General features: G+C 32.5%; 1 protein-coding gene across 3 annotated transcripts in view; it reads right to left on the bottom strand.

Annotated features, from left to right (window-relative positions):
- The window catches only part of FNIP1 (folliculin interacting protein 1), a 124,601-nt gene that overhangs the window by 36,692 nt on the left and 71,251 nt on the right, over positions 1-16,658 (bottom strand). For 2 of the 3 annotated variants that reach the window (XM_074213293.1, XM_074213294.1), the window contains exons 3-9: positions 14,782-14,913; positions 10,487-10,587; positions 8,772-8,846; positions 6,678-6,769; positions 3,937-4,020; positions 2,890-2,961; positions 1,331-1,466 (exon numbers count right to left, since the gene is read on the bottom strand). In XM_074213293.1, the coding sequence (XP_074069394.1) occupies positions 1,331-1,466; positions 2,890-2,961; positions 3,937-4,020; positions 6,678-6,769; positions 8,772-8,846; positions 10,487-10,587; positions 14,782-14,913 (692 nt within the window). The remainder of the gene's footprint in view (positions 1-1,330; positions 1,467-2,889; positions 2,962-3,936; positions 4,021-6,677; positions 6,770-8,771; positions 8,847-10,486; positions 10,588-14,781; positions 14,914-16,658) is intronic. The other variant, XM_074213295.1, reaches the window with a different exon arrangement.

Below are 16,658 nucleotides of genomic sequence, written 5' to 3'. Positions count from 1 at the left end.
TGTTAAACATTTTATCATTACATTTAATCTGTGGCCCATAGGCAGTGAGATCAACAATTCTGGAATAAGCAAGAAGAGATGAAGGGCCTGAATTAAAGTAGTAGCTCTTTGAGTAGAAAGAAGGGGTCAGATGAGAATCCTTCTATGGAGGTGAAGGGAACAATCTATGTTTTTAAAAAACTGAAAGTAGAAAGTTAATAAATAAGAAATAATAGAGGATAAGAATTTGATTTTTTATCAAAGGATCTGAATACATAAAATAAGAAAATGCTACATTACAAAAATAATCAGGAAAAAACATTTTGAAAACTGCTGAACACAAACTTGACGCCTAAATTTTATAAAGAACTGATAGAAATACCCCAAGGCAATATCCAGTTCACCAATGAACAAATGGTCAAAAGAAACGATAAAGGAAATCACAAATGAATACATAATTACTTGAAATTACTTTTAAAAATTTCAACCTAATTATCAGATAAATACAAATTAAAACATCTTAAAGATTCTATTTTAATCCTACCAAAATTAGTAAAAATACTTAAAAGTGTGACACTAATAAGATTATAGAGAAATAGATATGCATACTTTGCTAATGGCAAATTAATAAAATTTCTTTGGAGAGGTATGCAATAATAAATAACTCACAAAAATAATCATTTCCTATTATCTTGGAAATCATTTCTCTGTTTGAGAAATATATCATCAAATTACTTACTGGAAACAAATTAAATGTCCAACAATTTGTAAATGGTTGAAGAGATTATGATATATCAGTTTAAGAGAAGACTAGAACGCAGTTATAACAATTATGAAGATTAAGAAATTTAGAAAAATGTCTATGAAGCACAGAAAATAGATGGATAGCAATAGATCATATATTAACAATTGTAATCAAAGAACAAATATACAACAGAGATGAATAAAGAATTAATTTACAGTAGGCACCATCAATATGTTTTGAAATTAATTTTTAAGTATGATGAGTGGTTTATACATGGTCATTTGGTTTTACTGTTAAGAAATGAAGTACATAATAAATTACTTTTTTAAACATGATGTATATTGGAGGATAGTGGAACAAATATGGTTTATTAATGGAATAGAACGTTTCAAATAAAAATTAAGAATAAAACATATGAGAAAATATGGAAATATCTCTTCAAAGAGTCATTAAAACTAGATCTCTATATACCCTGAGTACAATATAGCTTAAAAGATAAAGCCAAAGTTATTCCTACCTTAATCTCTTAAATTCATTTAACTCAAATAAGATTGATAAAAAGAAACTGACTATCAACATTTTTAATTTGTTTCTTAATTCACTCACCACCTAGGAAAGACCCCATTTTCCAAACTAGTTGTCTGACTGCGTCGCCAGCGTCGTTGGTAACTGCTAGCACAACTTCTAGTAAGTGAGGAGTTTGGAGAAGGAAATGGAGTAATAAGCAAACTGCTAAGAGATGCTGTTAGAACAATAAGAAAGAATCATTTTAATCCATGATTTAAAATTTAATAGTTCATGAGTATAAAAAAAATTTCATCTTAACTGATTAGTGAAGAATAAAAGATAAACACAAAATATGAACTCTACTGAATTGTCAACTTTTGACCTCAAATTCTTCATGAACATGTAAAATCTTACTTGTTTTTAAAAAATTACTGGGAGAAAAAAAATCATAAGGCAGGTTTTAAGTTTCAGTACTTCAAGCAAGAAAACAAAATGTTAAATGAATTAATATATCACCATGACAATTAAAAATGATCTGTCATCTTAAACCCTATATATATATATATATATATATATATATATATATATATATATATATATATATTTTAAAACTACATGGTACAGGTATTAAAGAAGTGTTTTATTAAATGTTTACATGTTTACATGGTTTACATGTAAATCAGTTTACATGCTTAACAAAACAATTCTTTAAAAAGACATTCAAATGTCACAATCCTACTTTTTTAAAGAAAACTGTAAATATAAAACTAATTGGCACAAATTGCAAAAATCATTGCTGCAAAGAAAAATTAACTTGAGAAATGGAGTCCTAGAAAAATAGGAGGTAGATAGATACAAACAGATTAAAATGAATAATACTGTTAAACAAAATCAATAAAAACTAAAAAGTTTATGCTAAAAGGAAAAAAAAGTATAAAAGTATAGAAGAGGAAAGGACAAAATTTAAGAGGAATGTCTTCATCTCTATGTCTTAAAGCCCCTAATTATTGGACTAGGAAAAACAAATATTGGATTAAAAAAAGGGAAATAAATATCTTGACAAATACTTTTTGTCTTCAGAGACATTCTTCATCAGGAAATTCGAATTTAGTGACTGAACTTCATAGGCACAATGCGTATAGAAAGTTTTAGACTGTGAGCAAACTGGACTGAACTGTTTTTTGATCAAAAAGGATTTTAAAAAACCAACATTGAAGAATTTACACTGCAGAGAAAAGTTGAAATCTATACAAAAGACCCTTTTCACGCTATCTGGGAAATTATAACTGTAGGAATTAGAAAGCCACTGCTCTCTTACCATAACCTCTGTAAACTTTACAAATGGTCTTTTATTAATATTCTTCTCTTTTTTTTTCCCCTTCAGCATTATTTTCTAGTGGCTCCTTCCACTATTCCTTGCAATATATGAAGTGAAGCAAAACAATTCAATATAGTGGCAAAATGCAGGCACTTTTCACTTTGTTTTAGCTAAGCCTAGTTCAATTAGGCTCACCTCTCCACTGAGTATTGCCATGAAAAATATGAAAAGTTATTTATTAAATATGAATTACTGAATTCAAAATTGTTAAATACTTTCTACCTCCATTCATTCCTCATATGATACTAAACACTAAAGAACAGGGCTTGAAATGTATTACCAGAGCGTGCTATGCCACTGTCTCGATCTTCATTCTGTTCTCTTCCAGGCATGTCCATTGGATTGCTGTGAACTGTAAAGAAAGAAAAGCATGTTAAATACAAAAGGAAATTTTGTTCAGACTGGTGGCACTCCTTTTAATTATCAAAACTAAATCATGCTCATTCCATTGCATTCATTTGTCTTATATCTTCCGACAGTATGGCATATCCCCAACAGCAAGAATTGATGCTAAGCTGAACAAGTCCAGATATCTTTTGAAGATCATATGTGTGTGTGTGTGTGTGTGTATCATGTGAAGTGCCGTTATTTAATACAGAAAGAAGCAAAGGCCAAATTAATTCTTTTTTTGGGAACCAAAAAATTAAGTTAATCCAAGTCCTACTTAGACTTCAGGCTGCCAAATGTAATCTTACACTGCACACAAAAATGTATTTAGGAAATTACAAAGAATAGCAATAATTGGCCAAGGAGAGCATAGCATAGATTTTATACTTTTTCAATTATCACTCACTCTGTGATATAAAAACAGACATATATTCTTAAGATTAAATGGTACTTGTTCAACTGATTCTTCGTTACAAAATAAAATTTTTTACATCAAAGTGTGGATAGAAATTTTATAGAAAAATGGAGAATTTTATTTCATTTTTTGCAATTAGTGAACTAGGAAACAAAAGCTACCTTGCCATGGAAATAAGATCTCTTCAGAGGAAACTTGAGTGGAACATAGGAATTTATTTTCTCTTATTAAGCAGGAAACAGCTAACTGATACTGGTTTTGGCACTTTTCAAATTTTGGGAAATAATCACCAAACTGTAATTTCATGAAAACGTTATTTCCAAAATACTCAATTCCAATGAAAATATGATTTCCAGGAATAGCAAAAAACAAATTCCATAATTAGGAAATGAATCTATCCAAAAGGTATTTTTTCTTATATATTCATAATCAACTTTCAACTGGTGTCTTATTTCCAAAGCTAAATTACAAAATTTGAGTAGCCTGGTCACACCAACTAGTCTACCCACACAGCACATTGCAAACCTGCAAAGAAAGAGGCGCTCCTGATCAGGCGGAGCGGGCCTTGCTCAGAGAATGCCCTCCTAGGGCTGCAAAGCTGTGAAAGACCTACATGGCAAAATGTAAAATACATATGAAAGAATGAAGTTAGTAAATTAGCTGAATGGCACCTGGTTCCAAAAAAGGAAAATAAAGCAACATGAGAGCAGACCAACAGATATGGAGGAAAACAAATTTTACATTAACAAGAACTGAAGTTCAAGCTGTAATAAGTACCCTTGCTTAATTCAGATTTCCTCAGGTTGGTTATCATTTGTTTAAATAGTAAAACTTTCATAGTGTCAGTGGAGAATTTGTAGAGGTACTCTACTTTAGAAAAAGAAGAAACTATCACACAGATACTCAAGAGAACAGAACATATCACAAAACAGGTAGAAAAAGGAAATATTAACAAACACTAACTTCAAAAGAAAGTAAGAAATGGGTTTATCCATGACTACTAAGGTATAACTATAAAGAAAAAAATGAAATGGAAATAAAATGCAGATCAGGGAGATGGAGTTAGAAAAGGTCATGGTTTGAAATGAATCTCATGAAGTTAGATTCCTATTTATCCAAGAGGACAGACAACACAGTCACAGTAAATTGTAGGAGAGCAAAGATTTCTTGGTTGGAATGAAGGCTGGAAGTTTCTGAATTGTGGTACAAAGAATTTCTCTAGGAATTGAATAAAAGTCATCTTTTAAATTACTGAATCCCTGGACCACTAGTTAGCTACTCCTAATTTAGACATATAAACATATCTAAATCCCTACAAAGTCAGAAATGGGGTTTGATAAAACTTTCTTCAACACTGCTGTGAAGCAATTTAATAAGTTCCAATTTGGAGGTATTCAAGGAAGATTGGAAAGAATAAGGGAGAATCTTCACAAGTTCTCCATTAAAAATCATTATATGGTATATATGATCTTTTTAAACTTCTTAAAGAATTTTATTTCCCTAAATGGAAGAACTATTTCCCTTGTTTCCAAGCGGACATTATAAATATTTTGTTATAGAAGTCCAAGATCACTATTGCAATGGTTAGAAAATTGTTCCTCTTCTGAAAATTTTTTTTTATGTTTCCAGCAAAGTATTTTAATGACATACTTTCAACAAGAAGCAAACTATAATAAAGGAAGGAATACATTCCTTTACTGGGAAAACACTGTTGTTCAATATAGTGCCAAAAATGAGTAAATAGTATTCTTATTTCAATAAGAATTCTGTACAAGGTGAAATGTACAGAGAGATGTTAATGAATCTTTCAGTTTTCAAAGGTATCAACTTCTCTGGAAATCAGAAGACATAGTTTCAAAATCTACCCCCAGATTCTAACTGTGTGACTCTGGACATATTATATAAGCTCTTCTAAGAATCACTTTCCACATCTATAGAATAGAATATTAATATCACCTATCACAATTGTGAAGATTAAATGAGATAATTTATACAAATCATTTTAGAAACTCTAAATGGACTATGTACATATATACATATAAACTATCATTATTATTATTATTACTAATTTTACTCAATAAAAAGTTTAAGCTCAGAAGTACAAACTTTCATTTAAAATTACTGTTATAAGACATAGTTCCAATTTTATAAAGATATATATATATATATATATATATAGTAAATAAAATGATGAAAAGCCAGGAATTGGGGGAAAACACTGTTATGCTTAGAAAAATTAGATAAAATATAAAATTCTATTCTTTTAGTATAATTTAAATTTTTAAATGAAATATTCTCAAATGATCAATCAGAGAAGCATTTGTTCATATTCTCATGGTTTTATATTTCTTGAAGCAATAGAACTCTAAAAAGGACTTTAACTGCAGTGAACATTAACAGAATTGAATTTTCAAGTATAACCAAATGTCCCATGAAGGAAGTTAAATGCTTATTACTGAGAACATTAAGCAACTACAACAATAAAATAAGTAACAAAAGAACTAAGTGCATTGGTTATTATTAAGAAATGTTTTTCAGGAACATGAAAATGGATTTTTTACAAACCCAGTAGAATCCCATTTGAATGCAAACTTTCAATTTTATAGTATGACAAACTATTTCAGCTTTCATGGAAATATGTAGTAGATAAGGTACAGAAACTTGGAGTCAGGATTCTCTAGACTTAAACATTTAAAAGCCATGTAACCCGTGGGCAAGTGATTTAATTTTTTCTAAGCCTCAGTTTTATCATCTACAAAAATAAGCATAACAGCACCCACCTGCCAAGGGGTTTTGTGAGGATAAAGAGATATCAATAAAACACCTTGCAACTTTAAAGTGCTACATAAATGCTATTATTATTGTTGTTATTGGTAGCTTGGCAGATGAAACAATTATTTTTGTTTCATTCAATAATATAATCTCTTTTTGATGAAATAAGTAAGCGAAAGCCATCTTTTAGAAACCATGACAGAGTTAGTTATGAGATCTTTAAGATATTTTACACATAAACTTATAGGTACATTTTAACAAGCACATGGCATATACCATTTAAACACTCAAGAAAAACGATCAATTATATATTTAACTTTCCAACATAGTAAGCAAGGATAGTAAGGCTGTTAGACTGAAAAGTCTTTTCTATTTTTAACATTTGGAAGCATTCTTAGAACTCAATTATTTTAATTCAGAATTATTTTTAGAACTACTTTGTCAAAATGAACATTTAAGGAATCTATGAGATAATGAACAAAGAAGGTAGTTACCTATGTTGCCAAGAAGCCCATTGATAATTGTATTATTATCTGCCTTTAATGTATTATTGTCCTGATTAATGAATTCAAGACTGTCTTGCAGCCTGAGGAGAGGGAAATAAGTTGATCAATTAAGTCTTCCTTTCTTAAGAACAATTTCAAGGTACATTATAGATACAATACTTCAACTTGTGGAAAAAACATTCAACATCTTTATAATTCAAGTAACAAGCACAATAAAAATAATTTTGAAATACTTTCTAACCTTTAGACATCATGTAAAGATAGGTGTTATATATATATATATGTATATATATATGTATATATACATATATATATATACACCCAATTTTTTATTAAGATTTTGTTTTTCGATTATATACAGTAATAGTTTCTATCATTTTTGTAAGGTTTTGAATTTTTCACTTTTTCCTCCGCCCTCCCTTCCCTCCTCTACCTCCCCCACAGAAGGTAGTCTGATAATCTTTACATTGTTTCCATGCTATATACTGATTGAAATTGAATGTGTTGGGAGAGAAATCATATCCTTGAGGAGAAAATATAAATATTAGAGACAGCAAAATTATGTAGTATATGAGAAACTTGAAAAAAACTGAAGGCAAAAGACTTTGGACTTTGTTTAAACTCCATAGTTCTTCCTCTGGGTAAAGACGGTATTCTCAATCGTAGATACTCTAAAATTGTCCCTGATTATTGCACTGATAGTATGAAGCAAGTCCATTAAGGTTGATCATCACCCCCATGTTGCTGTTAGCTGTTAGGGCATACAATCTTCTTCTGGTTATGCTCATCTCATTCAGCATCAGTTCATGCAAATCCTTCCAGGATTCTCTGAATTTCCATCCTTCCTGATTTCTAATAGAACAATAGTGTTCCATAATATACATATATCACAATTTGTTTGGTCATTCCCCAAATGATAAACATTCACTCAATTTCCAATTCTTTGTTACCACAAAAGGGCTGCTATGAATATTTTGTACACATGAAGTTTTTATCCTTTTTCATGATTTCTTCAGGGTATAGACCCAGTAGTGGTATTGCTAGATCAAAGGGTATGCATACTTTTATTGCCCTCTGGGAATAATTCCAGATTGCTTTCCAGAAAGATTGAATGACTTCACAACTCCACCAACAATGTATTCGTGTCCCAGATTTCCACATCCCTTCCAACAGTGAACATTGTCCTTTCTAGTCATATTGGTGTGATGGTGTGAGATGGTACGTCAGAGGTGTTTTAATTTTCATTTCTCTAATTAGTAATGATTTAGAGCAATTTTTGTAGGACTGGATAGCTTTGTAAATCCCAGTTTTTAAACTCTGTCTAATCTATCTTAAGAAACTCAAAAGTTATTGGTAATTATTTTAGGGATTTAATCAATGGGATATTTGACAAAAAATACTTCTTATTGGATAGGGTTCTTATCTGAACTAACTTCCTATTCCTTAGAGTATCTTCTAAGGCTTTTTTAAGGGAGTTTTTAGAAAAGAAACGTCCAATCAGGCTTAAGGTCATTCAACTTTAGCTCACTTATTTCCACTTTGTACTATGAAATATAGTCAGAAAGAACTGAAACTTTTTTTTGCAATTTTAAAAACCTTAAGAAATAAAAAACTTTTGTTCTTTTTAGTTCAGAGAGATAAATAATAAAGGATTCTTTTGTCTCTTCCCTCTCAACTAAAAGAAAAGATATAGTTATGTAATTATCTTGAACTTAGATTAAGGAAAAACCATGAAAAGAAAATTCCTTAAATTGGGAGTAAAAGCCTCAATACTATGTAGTCAGGTTCAATGATATGGGAAGTTTAAGGGTAGCAGTATATACATCTCTACCTTAAAGGTAAATGTCTTAAATACTTCCACATTTGTCTTCCACTAAGTCAGAAAGGTATAATTAACATCTCTTACCCCAACAAGATTCAATCGAAGAAAATCTGGTCTTGAATATCTTAAAGTACATATAGGCAGAGAACAAGGAAATTTGATTTAACATTGCTGATGCTGAATAATCTGATTCTGAAAGTATTTCAACTTATTTCTTAAGCTCTTCATTTTGATTTGTTACTGAATCTATAGATACTCACGTGTTTAGACTTCCATAGATGCTACTTCCAGTACGTGCAGTAAAAACTTTGCTAAGCATAAGCTGGGGAGGAGAACTATGAGGAAAAAGGAAAAAAAAAATAAGTAGGAAGAGTAAACTATAAAATCTTCAGACATCTGGTAATGCTTACTCCATTTCTGATGAAGGGTAATGATAGCAATGTTGGAAGATCACTCAACTCCACCAGAACAGATCACTACTGGATCCACTCAGTTTGTGAAATTTTTGTCCATATCCATCAATAAAACCTCCATAGGAAAATTCCTTGGAGTAATGGAAGTCACCGTGAAGAAGCTTAGAATATCAGAAATAAGGCTAGATCTTGAATCAGGGAATACCAAAATTCAAAACTTTGGATTCAAACATTAACTAGATAAATCATCTAAACTTTTTAATGATCCCACCAATTCAATTGAATAAATTTGCAAAATTTTAAAAATTTTATCCTCACTGAGTTATGGTGATCAAGTGAAATCATGTATGTAAAACTTTTTGTTAACCTTAAATGTCAATGGAAAATTTAGCCTTAAAATGTTTATTTTAATATCCCATGTGATATCAACTATCATTTCAATAATAAAAAACATTTACTAAGTATAAACCACTTGCAAGACATTGTGATGGGAGTTGGGAATAAAAAAGAAAAACATCATGTTACTTTCTACTAAAGGGAGATTGTAAGATATATACAAATAAGTATAAGCTATAGAAGGAAATAATGGAGCACAAGAAAAATTCAGTTGAAGTGCTTTAGGGATAGGAAGTAGAGAGGATTTCAGTGAACAAACTTGAGGTGAATTTTGAAGGAAAATAAAGATCCATAAAGGAAGATAAGAGAAGAACTATGTTCCACAAATGAGGAACTTGTTGTTTGGAAAAAGAATGTAGAGTTTGGAGCATAGCTAATGGGGGTGGGTGTAAAATGAAATAAATCTAGAAAGCTGAAGTGAAATTAGGTTATGGTTGATCTTAAAAGATAGTCCAAGGAGCTTGTATCCTATCCTAGATTTAACAGGGATTTCATGAAGATTTCTCAGCAAGAATGATTATTTTAGCAGCTGAATGAAGAACAGTAGGTAGAAAGACGGGAGGCAGAGAGATATATTAGTTGGCTATTTATAAAATTTCAGGGGAGATTAGGAAACCAAGAACAATGAGTGATGACAGTGAAATACTGATCCAGCCCAGCTCTTCCAATACTAATTCAAATTGTTGGACAAAAAATTTCACATTTAAAATAGTCACACTAGAATGTATTGTTTATTGAAATTCTAAAAATTGTGCAACCCTTAGTATCCTCTGTCTAATCTCTTCACTCTGCCACTGTAAAAGTGGTTACAATGGGCAGAGAGCCCTTTCATATTTTTATTGGATACTGCTCGGACAAATAATTTATCACCTAGTGTCCAATCTACTGCTATGGAGCTTCTCTGAACTCAGTAAAGCTGGTGCTAACTTGAACTTGAAGTCCTTCCAGATTGGTAGGACCAGAGCTTGTGCCACACTGAGAAGTCCACTAGGAAAAGAATAGATTTTATAGAAAGCTACACAAAAATCTAAAGTCAGAGGGGTTTCAGAAAATTAGTAACAACCTAGTTTTAAAGAACATTAATTTCCAAAAGGTCTGAAATAGTCTATCATTATTAAACATATATTTATTTTATTCTAAAGAAAAATGAAACAATGTGATCTTACCGAATTTGATGAATTTTTAGAGTAGACCCCTTATAACTCATGGCAACCGAGCCAAACATCATCTCTCCAAGCATATTGGCATCAGAAGAACACCGAGAACCCTTTAAGGAAAAAAAAGTGTATTTTTGTGACTATTAGTGACTTCAGTGTAATAGGGGTCATTGTTCATCTGGGTACAGCACAGTCCTAGATTCAGAGGGACATGAGTTCAAATCCAGTTCAGATATTTTTGACACTTATTAGCTGTGTGACCCTAGTCACTTAATCCTGGTTGCCTTCCATCTAGGGCAATCTCCAGTTGCCCTGATTCATATCTGGTCAGTGTCGCAGATGTTTCTGAAGGAGAAAGTGAGGTTTGTGACTTAGTACAGACTCACTCAAATCCAAATCACTTGCTTGTCATGGTATCACCTCCCTGATGTCATGGTCTTCTTTGTGAACGAAGAACAAAATTACAACAACAAAGTTGGCCTATTGTATTGGGCTTGCCACCATGCTAAAGAATTCTGGAACTTTGGAGATGACAAAGTAATCACCTTACTGGGTGCTGAGTGGGAAGAATTCAGTTAATATTTAAAGGGTATGTTTGATTCTTGGTCATTCTCTTTTTCTCCCTAGATTCCCTGTCAGTCTCTTCCATGGGAGAAGTTGGAGAAGAAAAGCAGGGGAGAGAACACTGCACTTCCTGCCACATGGCTGTCATGTGTGGACAATTACCATGTTGCCAGGCCCACCCCAACTTGTCAAGAAAGAAGCTTGTTTAGTCTACATGAGCTGCAATCAGGAAGAGAAGAGAGTGATGAGGAACAGGATAATCTTTTGTAGAGATCCACTGAGTCAATATCTTATTCTGCTCAGTGATGACAGCCTCTTCCTATACCCCATCGTTCCTGTTACAATGGCCTAAGAATGTTTAGCACTTTTGTTTTGTGCCTCTCTGTACCATCCTTGAACTGATAGAGATTTATCTCATATATTCTATTTCTGGGCAGAAATCTTTGCCATACAATGTACTTTATATCCAGGAAACATCCCCTGTTGTCATGCCCCAGATGTGGACCAGAATCATCTGGCCCACTGAGGCACCCAAAGAATGTTGAGATAAAAAAATATTATGCTAGTAATGATAAAACTACCCTTAACTAATTCTGATATGTTTCCCTAAACCACACTTGAGCAGAAGGCATCTTTCCCTAAACCCTTCACAAACTGCTCATGGCTCACCCATCCCCCTTCCTTGCTTTCCCTGGTTTTACCCTATCTCTACTCCCTCTCTAGTTTTTTTCTTGGAACTCAGTTCACTCAAAGAAGCTACATCTTTTCTCAAGTGTAAATAAATTTATCTATCTCCATAATAACCTTGATTCATTGAGATGTGAATTCTTCACTCTGCTCAACATGAAAGCAGACTTCAACAGCTGGTCCTCTATCCACTATTTTCTATCATATAGTGAACTATTTTTTTCTGAAATATATTAAAAAGTGAGTCCTTTGCATAGTTTCCCCCTCTATGAAAACAGAGTGTTCTCCCATCTCTTTACAGTTTAAAGGCTTAAAGGATCATTAAGTTAACTTAAAAATTCATGAACTTTTTTGTGCAGATCAAATGCCTACACAACTGAAGTTCCTATACTACAATATAATTCTTCCCCTCATAATTTTTTTTTCAGTTTAAAGTTTTTCTGATCAGATTAACAAGACTCCTCGAAAACAGATTTTTTGTTTCTTTACTAGGCAATTTCAACCCTATCTTTATTCCTATTCTTTAAGTCATTTATTCTGTTCTTAGTCACTATCTTTCTGAGTTGTTAATTTCCCAAAGCTGACTTTCTATTCTGAAACTTCCACTTTCAACAGGTAAAACTATCTTTAGGAGTTTTGTTATTAAAAGCAGTTAATGAAATTAAATATTTTTATACTACTAACCCATGACTCCTTGAGATTTAATTCGATTTTTGTTATAGATAGGAATTTTACCTTACTCCCTTAATCATCCCCAATCTCTCATCTTCAGTCTTTGGATATATTTCGGTTTCTTCCCTGTAGTCAGTCAGTCAGTCAGTCAGTCAGTCTGCCTGTCTGTCTGTCTGTCTGTCTCTCTCTCTCTCTCTCTGTCTCTCTCTCTCTCTCTCTCTCTCTCTCTCTCTCTCTCTATATATATATATATATATATATATATACACACACACACACACATATATACATATACATGTATGTATATATGTGTGTAATAGAACTCACTAAATCTTCCCACCACTTCAAACCACCAATCTATATTTTCTTCCTTTTTCAGACAAATTTCGGGAAAAAACTATCAACACATTCATAGTTTCTACTTCATAATGTCTCACTACTTAATCATTTGTATTCTGGTTTCTCACCTTTGGTATGGTTTCTATCCTGTTTAGTAACTGGTTTCACTTAAGAGTTATTTTTTAAAGAAATTCTATTGCTTGTATAGTTTGTTAAATTTGTATACAAATATACATATATACACAAACATGTTTAATTCTGGAACAATTTTTCTTTCATTTACTTATCTACATTTAGAAATTAGAAGGGGCATGTCTAATAAAGGTACCTTTGATATGAGTTAGAGACAGGGCAGCATGGATATAGGCTTCTGTAAGGGCTGTAAGTTATAATGGTAAAACTGAAGCTTTCATACTCTGGATGAGAACTATGTCTACTGGGTCATTACTCAGTTCTGGCATCTTGAGTGGGCATTAGAAGATGAAGTCACAGTTAATATAAAAACTAGCTTGGTAACTCAACAAATTCCAGTGGCCAAAGCTGGTAGAGGGGTTGGTCATCTCAATAGTTGCTAGAGCCTAGAGCTATATAGATTTTAGGTTAGAGCTCTGAGAGTGCGTGGCTGATCCTGAAATAGTTAATTTTGGATCCTTGAAAGTAATGAATCAGTTTGAGAGTCATCAGATTTTTGTAGCTCCAGTGGTGATGTGCTGGTCATCTCCAGATCACCAAGCTGAATGGTTTAGCCAATCAGTTCAGCAGCTGTGATGTGAGGTAACTAGGAACAGTAGTTAAAGAAAACCAGGCTTGTGAAAATGGGTAGTCATCTCAATACCTACTGGAAGCTAGAACTACAGTTAAAGATAGCCAGTGAGGCATCTCACTAGACATTTGGTAATTAGATGGTTAAAAAAAAGACAAATACAGTTTGTAGGAAGATAGCCAATAGTATTTCAAGATAGTTGAGATGGGATAGATTTGGGTTTTCCAGCCCATTACTATAGCCTTATTCTACTATCAGGCACACATTCAATTTCACTTTCAGGCTTTCAAAAGAAGATTTGAAAGGATAGCTAAGTCAATTAAGAAAGGAAATAATTTAGCCTATTTCAGTATTTGTTCAAAGACAATGTCTCATTTTTAAAACTTTTAAAATTTTGCCTAACAGAGTTCTATCAAAAAGACAGACAAAAGTAGTATAACAAGATAGCTGACAAAGGAAAAACTCTCAGTGAAATGCCCATCTTATAATAGCATTAAGAAGTATTCATTAAACTTTCATGTGGCTAATGAAAGGTGATCAAAAGAAAAATATTTTGGGACCTCATGGAACTCCTCTTTGAACATTCTTAATCATGTGCAAAATATTTTAACTACCATTTTAATTAATGAAAGAAGAATTAGATCTATTTTGTCCATATTTGGCAAGATAGAGCATATAAGTATTAGGAATCTATTATGATACTATGACTCAAGAAAAACCTATGTAAGGCCAAACCAGTATTAAATTCTCTATTATAAAATTCCCAGTTTTATACATATATATATATATATATATATATATATATATATATATATATATATAATTTAGTATTTCTCTTTTTTTTGCAAGGCAATAGGATTAAGTGACTTGCCCAAGGTCACAGAGCTAAGTAAGTATTGTGTCTGAGGCTGGATTTGAGCTCAGGTCCTCCTGACTCCATAGTTGCTGCCCCATAATTTAGTATTTCTAAATTAAAGTACTTGCTGTCCATTAAAGCAGAAAGGTAAGGAATATATTTATATTAGATGACTTTTGTTTAGCTTGAAGTCAAAGCTCTATTATTATACAGAATGTTAACAGGCTCAATGATAAGTTTATAAGCAGTCACAGAATGGATCTAGCATATTATAAAAGGATAGCACATTTAAAAATAAATTACTATCTGGGGAGTTTTGAAACTACACTGAAATAATGAAAAGATATTTCAAAGAACTAACTATTCTGGTCAGCTGGTCAACATGACAATCAAGTAAAATGAGGGAAGGGCAGAGTGTTTTACCTGATACTTGGGACACTGCTCTTTTGCATCTGGAGAGTTAATAGAACTATCCAAAGAAGAAGAGCTGTCTCCTCCAGGTTTCAGTTGGCAGCATTTTCCAAAGACTTTTACCTGAGCATCACTGCAAAGTTTCTGAAATACAGTATTTCCATTAATTTTATTGTAAGCTAAAAGACATAAATTCCCATTATGTTTCACAAAAGTCAGTATTTGGCACTTACAAAATACACATGTTTTTGCCTAGAATTATATTTCTCAAAAAAAATTTATTTGTGAAGCCTGAAAATCTTTACAAATTCAATTATTTTTTAACCTGGGATACAAATAAGTTCTTTTTTTCGTTACAAAAATTATAAAGTAACTCCATACTTTTCATAAAACAATTTACAAAATTAATTTTTGTAAGCAGTCAAGGAAAAATTAAGAATTTATTAGTCTTCCAAATAACATACAAATCTCAAATACGTAAGAAAATAACCTACACCAGTGTAAATATTTGTTATCTGGTAAAAATCATAGATAACTTTACAATATAAAAAAACAGTGATAAAATAATATGACGGATGGCATGTTTTTCAGTATAACCACTCATAATCATTGTCTAACCAAAGAAGATATGAAAAATAATGATGTTTGTCCTTCATTTCCAAGAAGACCACAATATCAAGCATATGACAAGCATATGAATTGGATTTAAGGTTTGCTGTGCTAAGTCTCCAGTCTCACTTTCTCCTCCAGAGACATCTGGGTTCAGTGACCAGATATGAATCAAGACAACAGAAGATGGCCCTGGAAGCAAAGCAATCAGGGGTAAGTGACTTGCCTAAGGTCACACAGCTAGTAAATGGCAAGGATCTGAGGCAGGATTCAAACTGCTGTCCTCCTGACTGCAAGATCAATCCTCTATTCACTGCACCAATAGCTACCATTGAGCACTTTAAGGTTTGCAAAGCACTTTCTATGTTATCTCATTTGATCCTCACAAAAACCCTGTTAGATCAGTGCTATTATTCTCCTCTTAATGCACATTTATTTTTTCACAATTTCTCAAAGGAAATATGATATGTCTTAGAGTACCCACCCCAGGTGTTCCCAAGGACTATTTGTACCAGACCTGTAGTAGATCATTTTGTGCTCACATTGATCTAATCAGACACAGCCACACACCATAATTTGTCTCAAACACAGAGATGTTGTTTTGGTATTCATCAATAATGAAGGACAGGAAACTAAACCAATTTTCACATTACTGCAATAGCCTTATTGTAAAAGTTAAATAAAATTCCCCATCCCAGAAAAGAGAAACCTCAAGAAAAATAAAGTGGGAGAAAAAAAGTGTGCTTCAGTCTGTATTCAGATTCCACCAGTTCTGTCTCTGTGATGGTTAGCATTCCTTATCATGTCTATCAGAGAAATTGCTTCAATATTTTTTCCCACAGTTGCTATTACTAGCTGTATTTCCCTCCATCCTATTCCTCCCCACACCCATTTATTTTAATTGCTCTCTTTCTCTCTCTCTTTCTCTCTCTCTCTCTCTCTCTCTCTCTCTCTCTCTCTCTCTCTCCTTTCATCCTGTTACGCTTCAAAAGTATATTGCATCTGACTACTTTTTCCTATGATTTTCCCTCTATTCTATCACCTACACCCACTCTCATCTCCTCCATCCCATCCATTTCTCCCTATTTTTCATCCTCATTTCATCTCCTTTCTAATTCCCATTCCTATTTTCCACTATGGTAAGATAGATTTCTATACCCAATTGAGTGTGTATGTTATTTCCTCTCTGATTCACTTCCAATGAGAATGAAGGCTCACTCATTCTTCTCACTTGCCCCCCTTCCACTCCATTACCAAAGTTTTTTCTTGACTCTTTTCCA

Source organism: Macrotis lagotis, chromosome 1, assembly GCF_037893015.1.
Source record: "Macrotis lagotis isolate mMagLag1 chromosome 1, bilby.v1.9.chrom.fasta, whole genome shotgun sequence".
NCBI classification, from domain to species: Eukaryota; Metazoa; Chordata; class Mammalia; order Peramelemorphia; family Peramelidae; genus Macrotis; species Macrotis lagotis.
The sequence above is the reverse complement of the archived record's forward strand: the minus strand, read 5'-3'. Positions and strand labels throughout refer to the sequence as shown.